The 15,615-nt window shown below is 38.9% G+C and overlaps 1 protein-coding gene across 4 annotated transcripts in view; it reads left to right on the top strand.

Annotated features, from left to right (window-relative positions):
- Positions 1-295: 295 nt before the first annotated feature.
- The window catches only part of HECTD2 (HECT domain E3 ubiquitin protein ligase 2), an 83,069-nt gene continuing 67,749 nt past the window's right edge, over positions 296-15,615 (top strand). The window contains exons 1-2 of one of the 4 annotated variants that reach the window (XR_004476614.2): positions 296-584; positions 12,858-12,987. Coding sequence is in view for 2 of the 4 variants with exons in the window: in XM_049696519.1 (XP_049552476.1) it covers positions 447-584; positions 12,858-12,987 (268 nt within the window). In the remaining 2 variants the exon portion in view is untranslated. The remainder of the gene's footprint in view (positions 585-12,857; positions 12,988-15,615) is intronic. The other 3 variants (XM_049696519.1, XR_007471133.1, XM_004279390.4) reach the window with 3 other exon arrangements.

Below are 15,615 nucleotides of genomic sequence, written 5' to 3' on the forward strand. Positions count from 1 at the left end.
CCCAGTCCCGAGCCTCTAGTCCGAACCCCCTCCTTGCCATCTGGGGCGACAGTCCGCAAACAACAGGGCGGCGCAGCGGCGGCGGCGCCTCGTCTCCTGGCCCCAGGGGTTAGCAAGGGCGGCCGCGGCCAGCGTCCAGGACGCGCGACCCGCGAGCCCAGCAGGGGGCGGGGCGGGGGCGATTGAGGAGAGCAGCAAGCGGGAGCGGCTGGCGGGTGGAGCAAGCGGGGGCGGGGGCGGGGCATCCGGGCGCGCGCGCGGTGCGGGTGCGCGGCGGGTGCGCGGGCGCGGCGCGGGCGCGGGCGCGGGCGGGGGCGGAGCGGCGGCTGAGGTTGGACGCGACGGCGCAGAGCCCTCTCGCGGCCGCGGCGGCAGCAGCGCCAGCCCCAGCAGCAGCCCGGCCGCCGCTGCCGCCGCCGCCTAGCGCTCCCGCTGCTCAGCTTGACATGAGTGAGGTGGATCGGGTGCCCTCGCCCGCCGCGCCGCCGGCTGTGGCGGCGACTGCGCCCGAGGAGAAGAAAGGGAAGGAACCGGAGCGCGAGAAGCTGCCGCCCATCGTGTCGGCTGGCGCCGGTGCGACTGCGGTAGGTGCCGGGCGGGGGCCGCGGGGCGCCCCGACGGCAGGTCGGGACGGGGGGAGAGGGCTGCCCGGGGACCCGCGTATCCTCCGGGGAGCCCCGGACCCGCCCGGGGAGAAGCGCTCAGGCTCCCCTTTCTCGGGCCGAAATCAAAGAGTTGTGCCTCGTGGGCAGCCGTGATCACTTCGCGATCTGCACCTTCCACCCTCGGGAAATGTCGGGGTGGCCGGATACGCTGGCTGTTTTCGGTTATTTTCTGGCTTGGGGGGTTCCCACTTTCTCTAAGGAAATGACCAGCATCTTGGAGTCGGCATCATCTGTTGGATAAGGATAAGGTGTCAGGCAGGCGGGAGTGGGTTTTCCGCTGAGCTTGGGAGAGCGAATATTTCCCCCTTTTCCTCGCTTTTCTTTCCGTTCCCCTTTCAGATTGAACAGTCTGCGGCGAGTTTCCACCTAATTGTGACCTTTCCGTTACTGTCAGCCTCGATGGTGGTTTTATTTTTCATATGATACAGGCGTGTGACGTAAGGTGGGGAAGCATTTTTAACCTTTTATTTAAACTCAAGTGATCTAAGCTTCACGGGGATGATTTCCCAGATGGATTTTTTTAAGGATTATTTGGAGAGCGCTCTCAGGCTTCAAACTACATATTGCCAGATGATGTAATGGGACAGCCCCTCTTCCCCGTTTCTACTGGTGGTTTTGACTGTTTACTTTGGAGCACACACACAAAATTAACCTCTGATTTTTGAGATTTTTATTTGACATCATATTTAAATACTTCTTGAAACTTTAGTACATTTAAAGCGCATGACTTGTCATGCAGCCGTGCATGACAAAATGGTAAAAGTTTAGAGACCATGGTACATTTTGTTTATTCCTGCTTGCAATTCATTTCTTAAAACCTCCCTCTTAAATGACTAAGAACTTACTAAAATAGCTCACTCTAATTTAAAGTATTATAGGAATAATGTTTTGATTTGGTAGGTTTTTCGAAAATGTCTAAGGACTGTGAACTGGAAATTGTTAGAACAAGCTCTTTACGTTAAATGAGCACAGCAGAGTGTAGACAGTGATAAAATGACACTTTACAAAATTAGTACAGTTGATTGATAAGTTGGAGTTGCGGGTAGAAATTACCTTGGGAAATGCTTTGAAGGAATTTGTCACCCAACTGCTTGTAGACCCAGTTCTTGCTGTTGGTTTCCTGGGCTTTCCGAGCTTATCTGGGAAGTTCTTAACTGGCAAATAGGCAGTGTTTCAACAGTTCATTTCTAAGTCAGTTTAAAACAGTGAATGCATACATGCTTATAGGAACAGTTATGTGAATGAATTTAGGTCCTCAAGTAAGCACGCTCCCCCAAACTTATTTATTTCTGTGTAATTGAAAAACTGAAGGCTTGAAATAAAAACTTGGAGAAATTGATACAGTGTGGATACAGGTCTACAGACTGTTATCTGAAACCTTGGGGCTTTGAAATTCAGAGTTCTTCGGATTTTAGAAAGGTAATTCAGTACATAAATTATGTATAATATCCACAGTGGGGTCCTGGCCATTTCCCCATAATCAAGCATATTAACAGCTCTGCAGTGAAATGTATGTGTTGTTCACACCAAATGAGGTAAGGTCTATAAGTAGCTTCCTGTCAGTTCAGCTCAGGTTGGATTGTCGGAGAGTTCAGATCAGGTACATGTTTTATCACCAAATAAGCTCTTTCAGTTTTAAGAGCTTAGAGGATTTTGGAAGTGTAATAAAGGAATATGGACTTGTACTACTAGACAAACAGAAGAATAGAGTGCAAGAAGTTTTTTAAGATCTTGAATAAAACCTTGAAAAGACCGGTTAAATCAGAAGAGGATACGAATGAATAGTAACACTTGAGATTTCTGAAGGCAGTTTCTGGTGCCTTACAAGCAGGGTTGGTAGCATTGTTTTTTTGTTTTTTTAAGTGACATTCAGAATTTAAGCCTCTTAGAAATGACAGAGGTTTATCATTAGCACTGATGTTCTGAGTCACATCAGGAGAGAAAAGGACTTAGGTTTTGCAGCAAGAGTTAGGAGAGCAAGGGAGAGATGAGCAACTTATTGATGATGATATGTGGTATGTATTTGTCAGAGATTTCTAGAGCTGGAATTCTGAGCTATAGCAATGTAAAGCCTTAGTCAAGAAAATCTGTGCTTGGTCCTCCAGAGGGCGAGAAAAGCAGGGAGCTGGCACAATGTCCGAATTCATCTGTAGGTGGAGAATGCCTTGGTGTGGGGGGCAGGGAAAGACAGCTTGTGGCTGCTTGGTTGTTTTCCAGCCTCCATGTGGATCAAATAGAGCTTCTGGAGGTTTGCTTAGGAACCTGATTGCCATCAATAACTTAGCTCTGAACCATTTTAGTGATTCTTCCTTTTTGCCCCAGGTTAACAGCTCTTTCTATGTAGATTGAGTTTATGACTCAATTACTGTAGCCCTACAGTACTAGCTTTTTCCAATAATCATTGTATCACATTTCTGTGAGAGTTTGGAAATAGTTTAGAGCGACGGTTCCCTGAAATAAGTAGAAGGTCAGGTTATGATGACCCCAATTAAGCTTAAAGAGTTGGGATTGTATCCCAAAATTTTTTAAAAAGGTGCAGGGGTGGGATTGAGGGTGCAGGAAAGAACAGGCCTAACATGATTGATCCTAAGACTGCCTAAGTGTGCAGGAAGTGCATTCTAGCCAGCAAGTGCCTAACACGGTGGTCTCAAACCTGGCCATCATTGCCCAGGCCCGAATGCAGGCCAGTTAAATCAATTTCTGGGAGTGGGGCTCAGGCATCTTCTTTTTTTACATTCTCAGGTGTAGCTAAGATTGAAAATTGACGCTCTGTGTAGTGAATTAAAAGCTCCTTGGAGTCTGTATTTTAAGTACACTGCCCCGAGTCTGCTTAGTTAATGGAGCAGCATTTGAAATGGAGTAGTGAAAGGTATGGATTAAGTGAGTGAGGCACAGCAGAAATCAGATTTAGTGGGGAATTGAGAGAAATGGCTGCAAAGGTGGTTCTAGTTAGAGATGCTCACAGGTCCAAGATAGAGCCCTCAGAGGCCTCTCAGTGTTCGGGGTTGGCCTTGCTGCTGTGGAGAGGTGATGTAGGCCTACAGAGCTAAGGGGAATAAGGAATATGAAGGGCTAACGATATGAATATTTACTGAAGTTGACAGATTAGAGTGGAGAAGAATATTATAAAGTAGTTGCTGCTGTAATACAGAAGTTAGAAAAAATTGGTGAATGGGGAAGAGGAAAAGGGTCAAAGGAGGAGCAGATAATAGTGATGAGTGAGGATGAGTTTGCCTACTTCATCATTTAAATCAGGTGAGAAGAGAAAGGGAGATTCTCCATGGCATAGGGTTCAAGAAAGAGCTAGACTTTACTTAGGTCAGAGAGGTGAAAGGAAACGGAGGAAATCATTTTAGGATGGTAAAGGGAAGTTTGCCTACAATGAAGGTCAGGAGACTTGTCAAGCAGGGGGAAGGTGAGAGCAAAGCTTAAGGTATGTGGAGAGGATTTGGTAGGAAGTCGGTAACAAGAGTGAGAAGTTTGTACTTGTTGTGTCAGGAGTGTTTAAAGGGGCTTGATGGAACCTCTGGGCCAAAATGTAACTACCAATTATTGAACATCTATTATGTTGAGCTTTGGGCTAGATGCTACAGAAAACACAAAGTTTTAAAAAAAAAAAAGATTCCTGCCTCAGGGTAGGCAGGGCTGACACATGAAAACACAGCAAAGCAAAGCAATGTGTAAAAGCCACCATGTGCCATAGAAACAATTTGCTCTATAGGAGATCAGAGAAAGGATATCAGTGGGTGCAGAACTGTAAAGAGAGGGCTTAAAGTAAAGGTAATTTTTTAGGCTGGCTGGCCATTGAAGGATGATAGGATTTGGATGGGCAAAAGCAAGTGGGAAAAGTAATCCAGTGGGGAAAACAATGTGAACGAGGCTTAAAGGGAAGAATTAGGGAGTAATAAAGTAAGCCCAATGGGAGCATGCTGGCAACTTGTGGGAGGTAAGTGAGATTGCATGGGGGCTGGACCAAATCAGCAGGTGGGGAAGTTGGGACTTTTTTTTTCCTGTTCTTAGCAAGAAACCATTGGAGTTTCTTAAATAGAGGAACAACATAATGAAATTAGTGGTAGTAATTAGAGGTAGTTAGACTGGAGGAGGAAGGAGAAAGAGGGCAAGGAAGGAGCTCTGCAGTTCATACTGGAGATCATGGGGCATCCGCTAGAGTTGTGGCCATGTGATAAGGTATAAGGGATGGAAGAATCCACACGAAGTGGAATCTAGTGGAACCTAGATAACAGGGATGAAAGAGAAGGAAGATTAATAAAGAAAAAGGATTCTAAAGTTTGCAGATGAGTTCTCTCAGAGAAAAACATTTACGTAAAAAGGCAATCCAGCCAACAGCATTCCAAATAAACGTGTATGTGTGAACTTCGATAAAACTTGCCCATCTAGGTGTTTGGAACAAACTTATTTTTGGAAAATTTTGTACCCTTTTCAAACGAGATGAGATGGGAAAGAATGAAGGCTATGGTGGTAAAAGTGTCTTAAGCAATTTAATAAACCACAGATATTACAAAAATGCATCATTTATGCATATGTGTAATACATATAAATAATACAAGTGATTGCCACCGTTTACTTCAGTACCTACTCTGTGCCAGGCATTTTCCATGTATCTTTCATCTAGTCAGTTAGTGCAACCAAAGCCAATCACCTAACTGCTGTGACCATGAGGAAGATACTGTTCCCACTTAACAGACAGGAATCTGAGAGTCAGGTTATGTGTAGTATACCTTGCCAGAGGGTAAAATGACTAGTAAGGGGCAGAGCTCGGTTTCAACTGAGACTTTTCTGGCTCAAAAAAATGCCATGCTCTTTGCCTTATTCCATGTACTCTGTATCTGTGGTCAGAGACCATGGGGTTCAAAGAACCCGTACCTATAGCAGTATTTCCTAGTTTAGAAGAAAGGATGTGGCCCAGGGACAAATTTGTTCAAAACTTTGTTCCTAGAGATAGAACTGGTACGGGAGAGAAATATGTATTCTAGAATATCTGATAATATCAGTTTTAATTATGGTATGAATGTATCATTAAATTCTATGTAAAGTAAAGCAATCTCATTAAAGAAGAGTGACCAGAGATTCATAAGACACAAAAAGGGAAGGCTGTCGCTACATAAATACATAACCAAGGTGTGTCTAATTTTGAGTGGGTTGTAAAGTCGTCTGCCAACTGTTTTTTTAATTGCAAAGCCATATTGTAGTTGCTACTTATCCTCCCATTCAAAATTAACTCAGGATGTTAGGACATGAATAATTTGACTATATTTACAGTTGAAGAAAAATGGTCATTATAAGTTACAAACCAGGGGCTTCCCTGGTGGTGCAGTGGTTGAGAATATGCCTGCCAATGCAGGAGACACGGGTTTGAGCCCTGGTCTGGGAAAATCCCACATGCCGCGGAGCATCTAGGCCCGTGCGCCACAACTACTGAGCCTGCGCGTCTGGAGCTTGTGTTCCGCAACGAGAGGCCGCGACAGTGAGAGGCCTGCGCACCGCGATGAAGAGTGGCCCCCACTCGCTGCAACTAGAAAAAGCCCTCGCACAGAAACGAAGACCCAACACAGCCAAAAATAAATAAATAAATAAATTAATTAATTAATTAAAAAAAAAGAGAATCTGCCTGCCAATGCAGGGGATACAGGTTTGAGCCCTGGTCTGGGAAGATCCCACATGCTGTGGAGCCACTAAGCCCGTGCACCACAACTACTGAGCCTGCGCTCTAGAGCCCGCGAGCCACAACTAGTGAGCCCGCGAGCCACAACTACTGAAGCCCGTGCGCCTAGAGCCCGTGCTCCTCAACAAGAGAAGCCACCGTAATAAGAAGCCCACGCACAGCAATGAAGACCCAACACAGCCAAAAATAAATAAATAAATTTATTTATTTATTTAAAAAAACCCATAACTTATGAACCAGAGAACCTCTAGAAGTGTCCAGTATGATACTGCCTTGCTATTTGTAGCTCCCTTTCTATAAAATGGGGAAAATAGTAATAGAACTTACCTCACAGGGTAGATAAGAAGACTAACTTAGTTAATACACATAAAGTATTTAAGAAAGAGCCTTGACAAAGTAAGCATTCACATAAGCCAGCCAGCCCCTTCCCATCCTGTCCTGTGGCTTCAGTACTTTCCTTTACAAGCTTTCTTGGTTTTTTTTTTTTTTTTGGCTGCGACTTGCACGCATCTTGCGGGATCTTGGTTCCCTGACTAGGGGTCAGACCCGGGCCACAGCAGTGAAAGCCCCGAATCCTAACCACTAAGCCACTAGGGAACTGCTTTACAACCTTCTATATCAAGCCTCAAGCTCTACAGATACCACCTTTATCAACCTACCTGCACCACCACCCCTACACACACACACACACACACACACACACACACACACACACACACACACACACACACACACACACACGGGCCCTCTCTGAATTAAGGGATGTCACGCGCTCTCTGAACTCTTCAGGGCTGGGGTATGGTACATATGAATTTTTCTGAAAGGGAAAAGCAATGGCTTCAGAAAGGGGTACTGCTCACTGTTCCAGTGTAGCAGCTTAGTCTGGCATAGTGTACGGAAATTAACTTGCTTATATTTACTTGAATTGAGGAAGAGAGAGTAGCGAAAGATCAACAGAAGATGAATGAAGAAGGAGGTGGAGCTGAGAAAGCTCTGGAAAGTTTGGATTTTTCTACTTTTTCTCCTGTGATAAGGATCCCTTCTTGCACTATAAAAATGTTAAGACTGCTAAGCCTTATATGAATAACTAGTTGTTCTTAAGTTGATATTTATAACTTGGTGACAGTTTAGTAAGCAGTCAAAAAACATTTTGCAGGGAATAATTATAATAAATGTCTGTGCCTTTTAAAAATAGAAACTATTAAAATTTTACTAATTCACCTTAATTGAAAGGTCATTGTGAAGTTTGAACCTAGTCATTAAAGAAAGCTGTGTTTCGAATTAACTTGGTTTTGATCCAGACATTTTTATTAAAGAACAGTAAATTGGTTGAGAATTGTGACTACCTCAAATCACACATTTTAAAAGTAGCATTTTATCCTATAAGGGTAACCTGTTGATGCAATTTCCTTTTTTCCCATCTTGTGAAATAAGTGAATAAAATCACCCAGGCCAGTTTGCCTTTCTGATAAGCAAACACTGAAATTTCTGAGCATCAGGACTAACATTTCCTTTGTATTAAGTAGACTTAGTTTTCAGTTATCTATAAGGTCAATCGCATTGTGATTTTTTTTTTTTGAGTGTTAAAGTTTTGTTTCAGAATCCACATCCTTCCTAGTCTCCTTTGAAAGATGTGGTTTACATCACTTAAAGAAAGCAGTTTCACTTGGGCCGGTGCTATTTAGTTGGGGAGGGAGATTCTTCACACCTTGAAAGTAGCCAACTTTTCACATCTTAGTAGAAGGTTATAGAGCACTGATTTTATAACCTAGTATCCTAATAAGGAACTGTGAAAAAACATACAAAAAAGAAGAACAAAATACCTTTACCCAGGAACAGGGCCTAAAATAGTCTCCTTTGTAGACTCTAAATACGGTTAAGGCCTCTCATCTGGTGTGGCCCTAACTGGTAGTTTAGGTCAGTTTATTTTAAAAGTTGGTAAAGCAAAGTATATTCAGTGCTTTTTATTTTAACTTAAAACATATAAATGTACATTTGTTCACCAATCTTTTGACATAGTAACATTTGCTTAGTATCTCAGGAAGCTACTCAAGTCTTTTGTAAAGTAGTTTTTCTATGCACCATGGGTATTCCCTGGACTCATGGAGACTGAAGGATCCCTGCTTTATATTAAGAGCACTTAATGTATTGCTGAACTATTCATCTTTGGGTTTGAAAAATAAATTTCATTGAGGTGTGACCAAAGTGTACAGATTGCCATTGTCCCTATATACATATCTGAAATGACCAAAGCAAGAAACTCAGTTTTTATTACTTCAGATATCTTTGATTCTTCGTCTATATTTTATACCGTATTTAAATTTGCTACCTGTCCAGCAAATCTTTTCTTCCAGAATGATGCAGGGAAATGATGAAATCAGAATAATAATTCTGTCCTAATTCCTAAGATTGTATGTTGGATTGGATCTAGTTTAGGAAATTATTCTTTCATCTATATCAGCTCTGTCCAATAGAAATAGAATGTGAACCACATACATAATTTAAAGTTTTCTAATAGCCACATTAAAAAGAATAAAAATAAAGATGTAAAATAAATTTTAATAATGTATTTTATTTAATACAGTATATCAAGAAATTTACCATTTCACCATTTAATCAATATAGACGTTTAATGAGATATTTTATCTCTTCTTCATACTAAGGCTTTGAACACTGTGTATTTTACACTTACTAGCACATTTCAAGTGCTCAGTAGCAAATGGTTATATTAGTGCAGATTTAAATGTTGTCTTCTTGTTCTCCCAAGATTTCTTAGATTCATTCTTCGTTCTAATTACTGTTTATTCCTACTGCAGCAGTCCTCAACATGTGGTCCTCAACATCCTTTTAGATGTCCATGAGGTCAAAACTACCTTTGTAACGATACTGGGATGTTATTTGTGTTGCCTTGTTCTCTCTCATTCTCTCGAGTGTACGGTGTAGTTTTCTGTGTGACACATGATATTGCAACAAATTGAATGCAGAAACAGATATAAAAATAGATTTGCAAAATGTAAACCATGCCACTCTTCTCACTGATTTTTGTTTGGGAAAATAGTTAATTGTCCATAAATGGGTTTATTCTATTTTAAAAGGAATTGTACATACATACAGTAATTTTTAAGAATGCAGAGAGGTCCTGAAACTAGAAAGTTTGAGAACCACTATGCTAGTGTATGTAGAATTTCCTTTGTATTATTACCATTAATGCTTTTTATTTGGTATTACTGATGACAGATATTCTACATAAGTGAATTTTCCAACTAGCCAAGTGTTGTTGGACATTTTAGAATACCCAGTCATTGATTGTATGGAACATTTTCTGAAATAACATTATGTACATCTCTTCTCAAATAGAAGATACTGAACATAATTTAACATATCCTGGTGACTGGATCCCCTATGACAACTTTGCACAGCCAACTAAACCAAAGAGCTCTATGGAGAATCCATCTACCTGTGCATTTGTGTGTGTTGTCTCTATAGTAAATAAAACTTCTGCCAGTCTCACTTATCTAATAGCTAGAATGCAACATTAATTTTTACTTGATATGATTTAAAATGCTAGCATTTCCAGCTGGTTGCAAAGCTAGTAGTTTAAAATATGTTGTGAATAATGAATTTTGTAAACATTACAAAATAATGAATTTTGTAAACAGTTAAAAAAATTTACTTCAGATACTCTAATATAGTGAGATATTATGACTTTAAAAAGTGTTTCATGATGGAACAGAGCCAGCAATTATTCTTTTATCAAAGATTGGTTTAGGGACTTCCCTGGCGTGCATTGGTTAGGACTCCACGGCTTCCACTGCAGGGGGCAGTTATAACAAGGAATGATATACTTTTTCAAATGTGTAGGCTATTTTAATTTTATTTTTCTAATTAGCTAGGTCTGTGAACTTGAGCATATTGTTTTAATTTACCAAGATTATGCAAATTATGTAATTTACAAAGACTTTTATAGAAAAGTATTGCATATAACTATTTTATTAATCTCTTTCTCCAATTTTCTCTGTCCTCCTTGGGAATCTACATTATAAATCTGTTAGAGATTAGAACTGATAGTTGTTAAATGGCTTTATTGATTGAATCAGTTACTTGTGGGTTTTTTTAAAATTATTTGAAGATTCCACAAGTGAACCAAGCAATATTCTTTGGGATCTCCTTTTATTAAGAAGGAGTAGAGGAAGGGGGAGAAAAATAAAATAAAACATTGAGTCTTTCCCAGATTGCTAGAATATCAAAGATTTCCCTAAAGTACAGTTAGTTTTTCTGCTTATGTTAATTTCCTCTGGTTAGGTGAGTTGCTCCTGAAGCTATTATATTTCATTCAGCATATATCTATAAAAGTAGAGAAGATAACATCAACCACAAGAGTTGTGAAAACAGGCTGATATATGTAACATACTTCCTATCGCATGATAAATCCTTAATAAGTGATAGCTACTGTAGTGAGAAACTCTGAGCTATAGTGGTTTAAGAATACAGACATTAAGGTTATTCAGACTAGAGTTTGAATTCCCACTTCCCAGCTCTGTGAACTTCGGCATGGTACTTCAGTTTCCTCATTTGTAAAATAAAATGTAAGTATGCAACTCATAGGAATGTTGTATTAAAGCACCTAATATAATAGTAGGCATATACCTAGTACTCAATACATGACTTGTTTTAGTGAGTTATTATCATAGGAGTAACCATTTGTGAAACACTCAGCGTGTCATATGTTCTGTACAAGACCCTAGATGACGTTGTCTGTGATTCTGAAACTTCAGATTCATATCCTACATCTGTTAGAAGATGACTTTATTTCAGTTGGGCAATATGTTTAACTTTTTTTAGGCTGGATCATGTAGCCTAATCCTAACACAGAAATATTGATTCAGACTTCACTGAGCCTAAATTTAGCCAAAAAGCAAGCAAAAACAAAGCAAACAAACAAACAAACCCAAATTCTTTGAGCAGCCAAAGATGTCACACACACAAAATCGCATATGTACTTTCCTTATGGAAGCATTCCTCAAGTTCTCATTTAGTGCCCCTCACATCTCTGTTGTTTTGTTAGCTGAATGACTTTAGGTGAGTCTCAATTCCATTTTCCTCATCTATGAAATAAAGGAGTTAAATAACTAATTTCTAGAAATCTCAAGTCCAGAAACTTTTAAATTCTATGTGTATAGCATCTGAATTTTTTATGGGTTATTTTTCTATACTAATCTCTTAAAAAGAAAAAACAATAAATTTACTCTGAAGTATAGGATCTATGCACAGGATTCCCTGGACGTCAAGCTCTGTGATGAATAAGGAATTTCTAGTCCAGCATGAAGGACCAGTATGACACCAATTATAATTTCAGTGGAATAATTTAAGTAAATCACAAGTATAAATAAGAGTGATTGATTTTTGTGGAAATGGTGACCACCAGAAAAAGCTTTGCAGAGAAGTTATGATAGAATGGGTTAGGCTGCATTTACAAGGTAGTCCCAAGTTTCAGTGTTTGAAAATTGTAAAGGTGCATTTATTGCTGATGGTATAATCTAATGTTGGTCAGCAGTGGCTCTGCCTCACATAGTGATTCGGGGACCCAAGCCAACGAATGCTGTAGCATCTCAGCTTGTAGCCTCTGGGATTATTACAGTGGAAGAAAAGAGAGAGGAACTGGAGATTGTCCCACCAGCCTTAAATGCATCAGTACTTTCTGGTCCCAAAATGGCAGACATCACTTCTGCTTCTGGCCTGTTAGAATTAATCAGATGGCTGCATTTAGCTGTAAGAGAGTGGGCGATGTGGGAAAGTGAATATTTGGTGAGTGTAAATGTTTTTGCAACATGGCATCTGAGTTGATTCTAAAAAGCTAAGTGGAAATCAGTCTGGTAAATGAGGAAGGAGGAAATGAAAAACTCTCTACTCTGAAAGCAAAGAATGCCTAGCCATATTTTTCTTAAGTCCCCTTACACCCAAAGTCCAATCTCGTGTTTAGAGAAATAAATGAACTCTAAAAGGTTTATCTTTTGACCTGAGCTTTTGAAGTTGCATCAAGACTAGAAAACCTTTAATCAATCAACCTGCGAAGTATCATATGCATGTTAACTACTGAAAAAATATTTGTGGAGGTCACAAAAACAGTGTTACCTAAATACCAAGTTAAAATAGCAGATAACATGAATGAAACGTGTACTGTGGGCATGGAACTCTGCTCATTGTTTTACATGCATTATCTCAGTTAAACCTCACAGTAACCCTGTGAGGAAGGTACTGTTATTATCCCCATTTCCAAACTTTATCAACCTGTAAGCAGTTAGATGGCATGACTGTTTTCCTTTTATACTTAAAACAATTTGGTCCTGGAAAAGGTAAGTCAATAATATATACAGGTTTTATCTATCTATCTATCGTGCATCTATCATCAGATTAAAATCTCTATTTTAAATGTTTATGATTTTTGCAGTAAAATAATTTAAATAGAGTGACTAGGAATTATGCTGCAATGTTAACTTTTCTGTTTTTAGGGTTTGGACAGGGGATCCAAAGGCCAGATTTCTACTTCCAGCAGTTTTGTTTCAACTGTTAACCAGAAGAAAGAAGCCGCTGAAAACAGAAGTTCACCTACACATCTTGTTTTCCCTAACATCAAGAATGGTAAAAAATTTTTAATTTTAAAAATTAATGTAGTTACAATTATTAAAAGTATATGTAGTATGTGTATCTTGGCGCAAGTATATTATTGAACTATTAAAAAGTAGATTTTAATTATTCAGTGTTGTTCTACTAGGTCTAGTTAGTTAATACAATAAAAAATAAGCTATAAATATTTACAGAAAGGAGCAAAATCATTATTTTTAGGTAATTGTTACCTAGAGTAAGAGAATCACATACAAAGCTCATGAATAAGAAAGTTTGGTTAGGGAGCCTGACACAATATAAACATACAAAAATTCAGTAGATTTCCTTTATTTGAGCAGTAATCAATCAGAAGAGTTGATGGAAAATATACGAAATATTTAGAAATAAACCAAGGAGAAAGTGAGCAAAACCTATACGAAGAAAAACTATGAAACTTTATCAAAAGGCTAAAAGGTGGTTTGAACGGAAAAACTTAAATATCATAGAGATCTCAGATACACCCGATTTACTCTCTAACATTTAATGAATTTTTCAACAGTTTTTTTGGGGGAAACTTAAGAAAATGATGCTCTATTTGATTTATAAGAATAAATGAGAGAATGCAAGGAAAAGTAATGAGGGAACCCATTCCTTCGTATTACTATATATTATAAAGCTGTACCAATGGTAGGACTACCACCAGGGTAGCCAAATACATGGAGATGGATCAGTAAAACGTAGTGTATATAAATGATATTAAATTATTCAAAAGATGGAATTAGGCCAACTAGCCAACTTTTTGAAAATGGTAACTTTAGATTTTTAAAAACTACAAAAGTACTAGAAGAAAACACAGGAAATTGTTTTTATAATAAAATTCTTGGAATGATAGCAATGTGAACAGCCATAAAACAAAAAAATTGAAAAGTTTGAAGGCATAAGAAAATTTAAAAGTTCTATAGGAATTTTAGAAGGTCATAAGCAAAGTTAAAGTAAGATGTCATAGTCAGTGAAAACAAATCCTTGAATCATAGAGATCATTAATAAATCAGTAAAATGAACATTTCATTAGGAAAAAAAGACAAAGTGTATGAACAGACCCATCAAAAAAGGAAATATGAATAATTAATACACGTGAAAGGATGCTCAGTCTCACTAGTATTAAAGGAAGTACAGATTAAAACAAGTACTTAACATTTCCCTACTCAGTGGCAGAGAATGAAGACATGTGTATCTGTGGGGTTGTCTAGGGAGTGTGAAAATGGGCACTTTTATGAGTAGAGGGCTTGGAAATTGATACAACTTTTCTGGAGAGCAAATTATTTGACATACATTCAATTTTTAAAATGTTCATATACTCGCTGATCTAGTGTTACATTTCTAGGAATTTATTCTAAGGAAATTACGTATGTTGAAAGACCTATGGAAAGAATGTACATTGTTTATAATAGTGGTATTTGAAGCAATCTAAATGAATTGGTTGACTAAATTATGGTAATCCATATTGTAAATACCATGCTTTTATTAAGAGATGACAGGTATATAAATTTTCTAGGAGAAATACTTATAATACATTGTAAAATGAAAAATGCAAGTTACACAGTAATAGGTAGAATATGACTCCAATTTTTTTAAGTGTGGGGAAACCTTTTATACTTCTTTGAGCAGAATAAAGAAGTATGGAAGGATGCCCACCAGCCTGTTAATGGTTTCCTCAGGAAAGTAGGATTGGGTGGATATTATTAATATGCTCGATTTCTTTATACAACTCTATATTGTTTTATCACAGGGAATATATACTACTTGCGTAATTTTAAGTGCCCCTTGCCCTGTAATAAAACAAAACAAATCTGCAAAGGTTTAGATGTCCCTCACACCTGGACAAAAAACAACAAACCTCAGAATGTTTAAGGACCTTGTTCCTGGTAAATTGCTGTGTCCATAATCTGCACATGGCATAAATTATTCTTGCACATATTTTCTGTTGACACTCCAAAGGATTGCTAGACCTATTCTACACTCTTGCAAGTTAGTATTTATATTGTCTCATTTATCAACCTTTGCCTTTGATAATTTCTTCCTTCTTTTATTTATTTTTATTTTTTTTATATTTTATTTTATTTTTTTTTTTATACAGCAGGTTCTTATTAGTTATCTGTTTTATACATATTAGTGTATATATGTCAACCCCAATCTCCCAATTCATCCCACCACCACCACCACCACCACCACCCCTGCCCCACTTTCCCCCCTTGGTGTCCATACATTTGTTCTCTACATCTGTGTCTCTATTTCTGCCTTGCAAACCAGTTCATCTGTACCATTTTTCTAGATTCCACATATATGCGTTAATGTACGATATTTGTTTTTCTCTTTCGGACTTACTTCACTCTGTATGACAGTCTCTTGGTCCATCCACGTCTCTAAAAATGACCCAATTTTGTTTCTTTTAATGGCTGAGTAATATTCCATTGTATATATGTACCACATCTTCTTTATCCATTCGTCTGTCAGTGGGCATTTAGGTTGCTTCCGTGACCTGGCTATTGTAAATAGTGCTGCAGTGAACATTGGAGTGCATGTGTCTTTTTGAATTATGGTTTTCTCAGGGTATATGCCCAGTAGTGGGATTGCTGGGTCATATGGTGATTCTATTTTTAGTTT

This window comes from Orcinus orca, chromosome 14, assembly GCF_937001465.1.
Source record: "Orcinus orca chromosome 14, mOrcOrc1.1, whole genome shotgun sequence".
NCBI lineage: Eukaryota > Metazoa > Chordata > Mammalia > Artiodactyla > Delphinidae > Orcinus > Orcinus orca.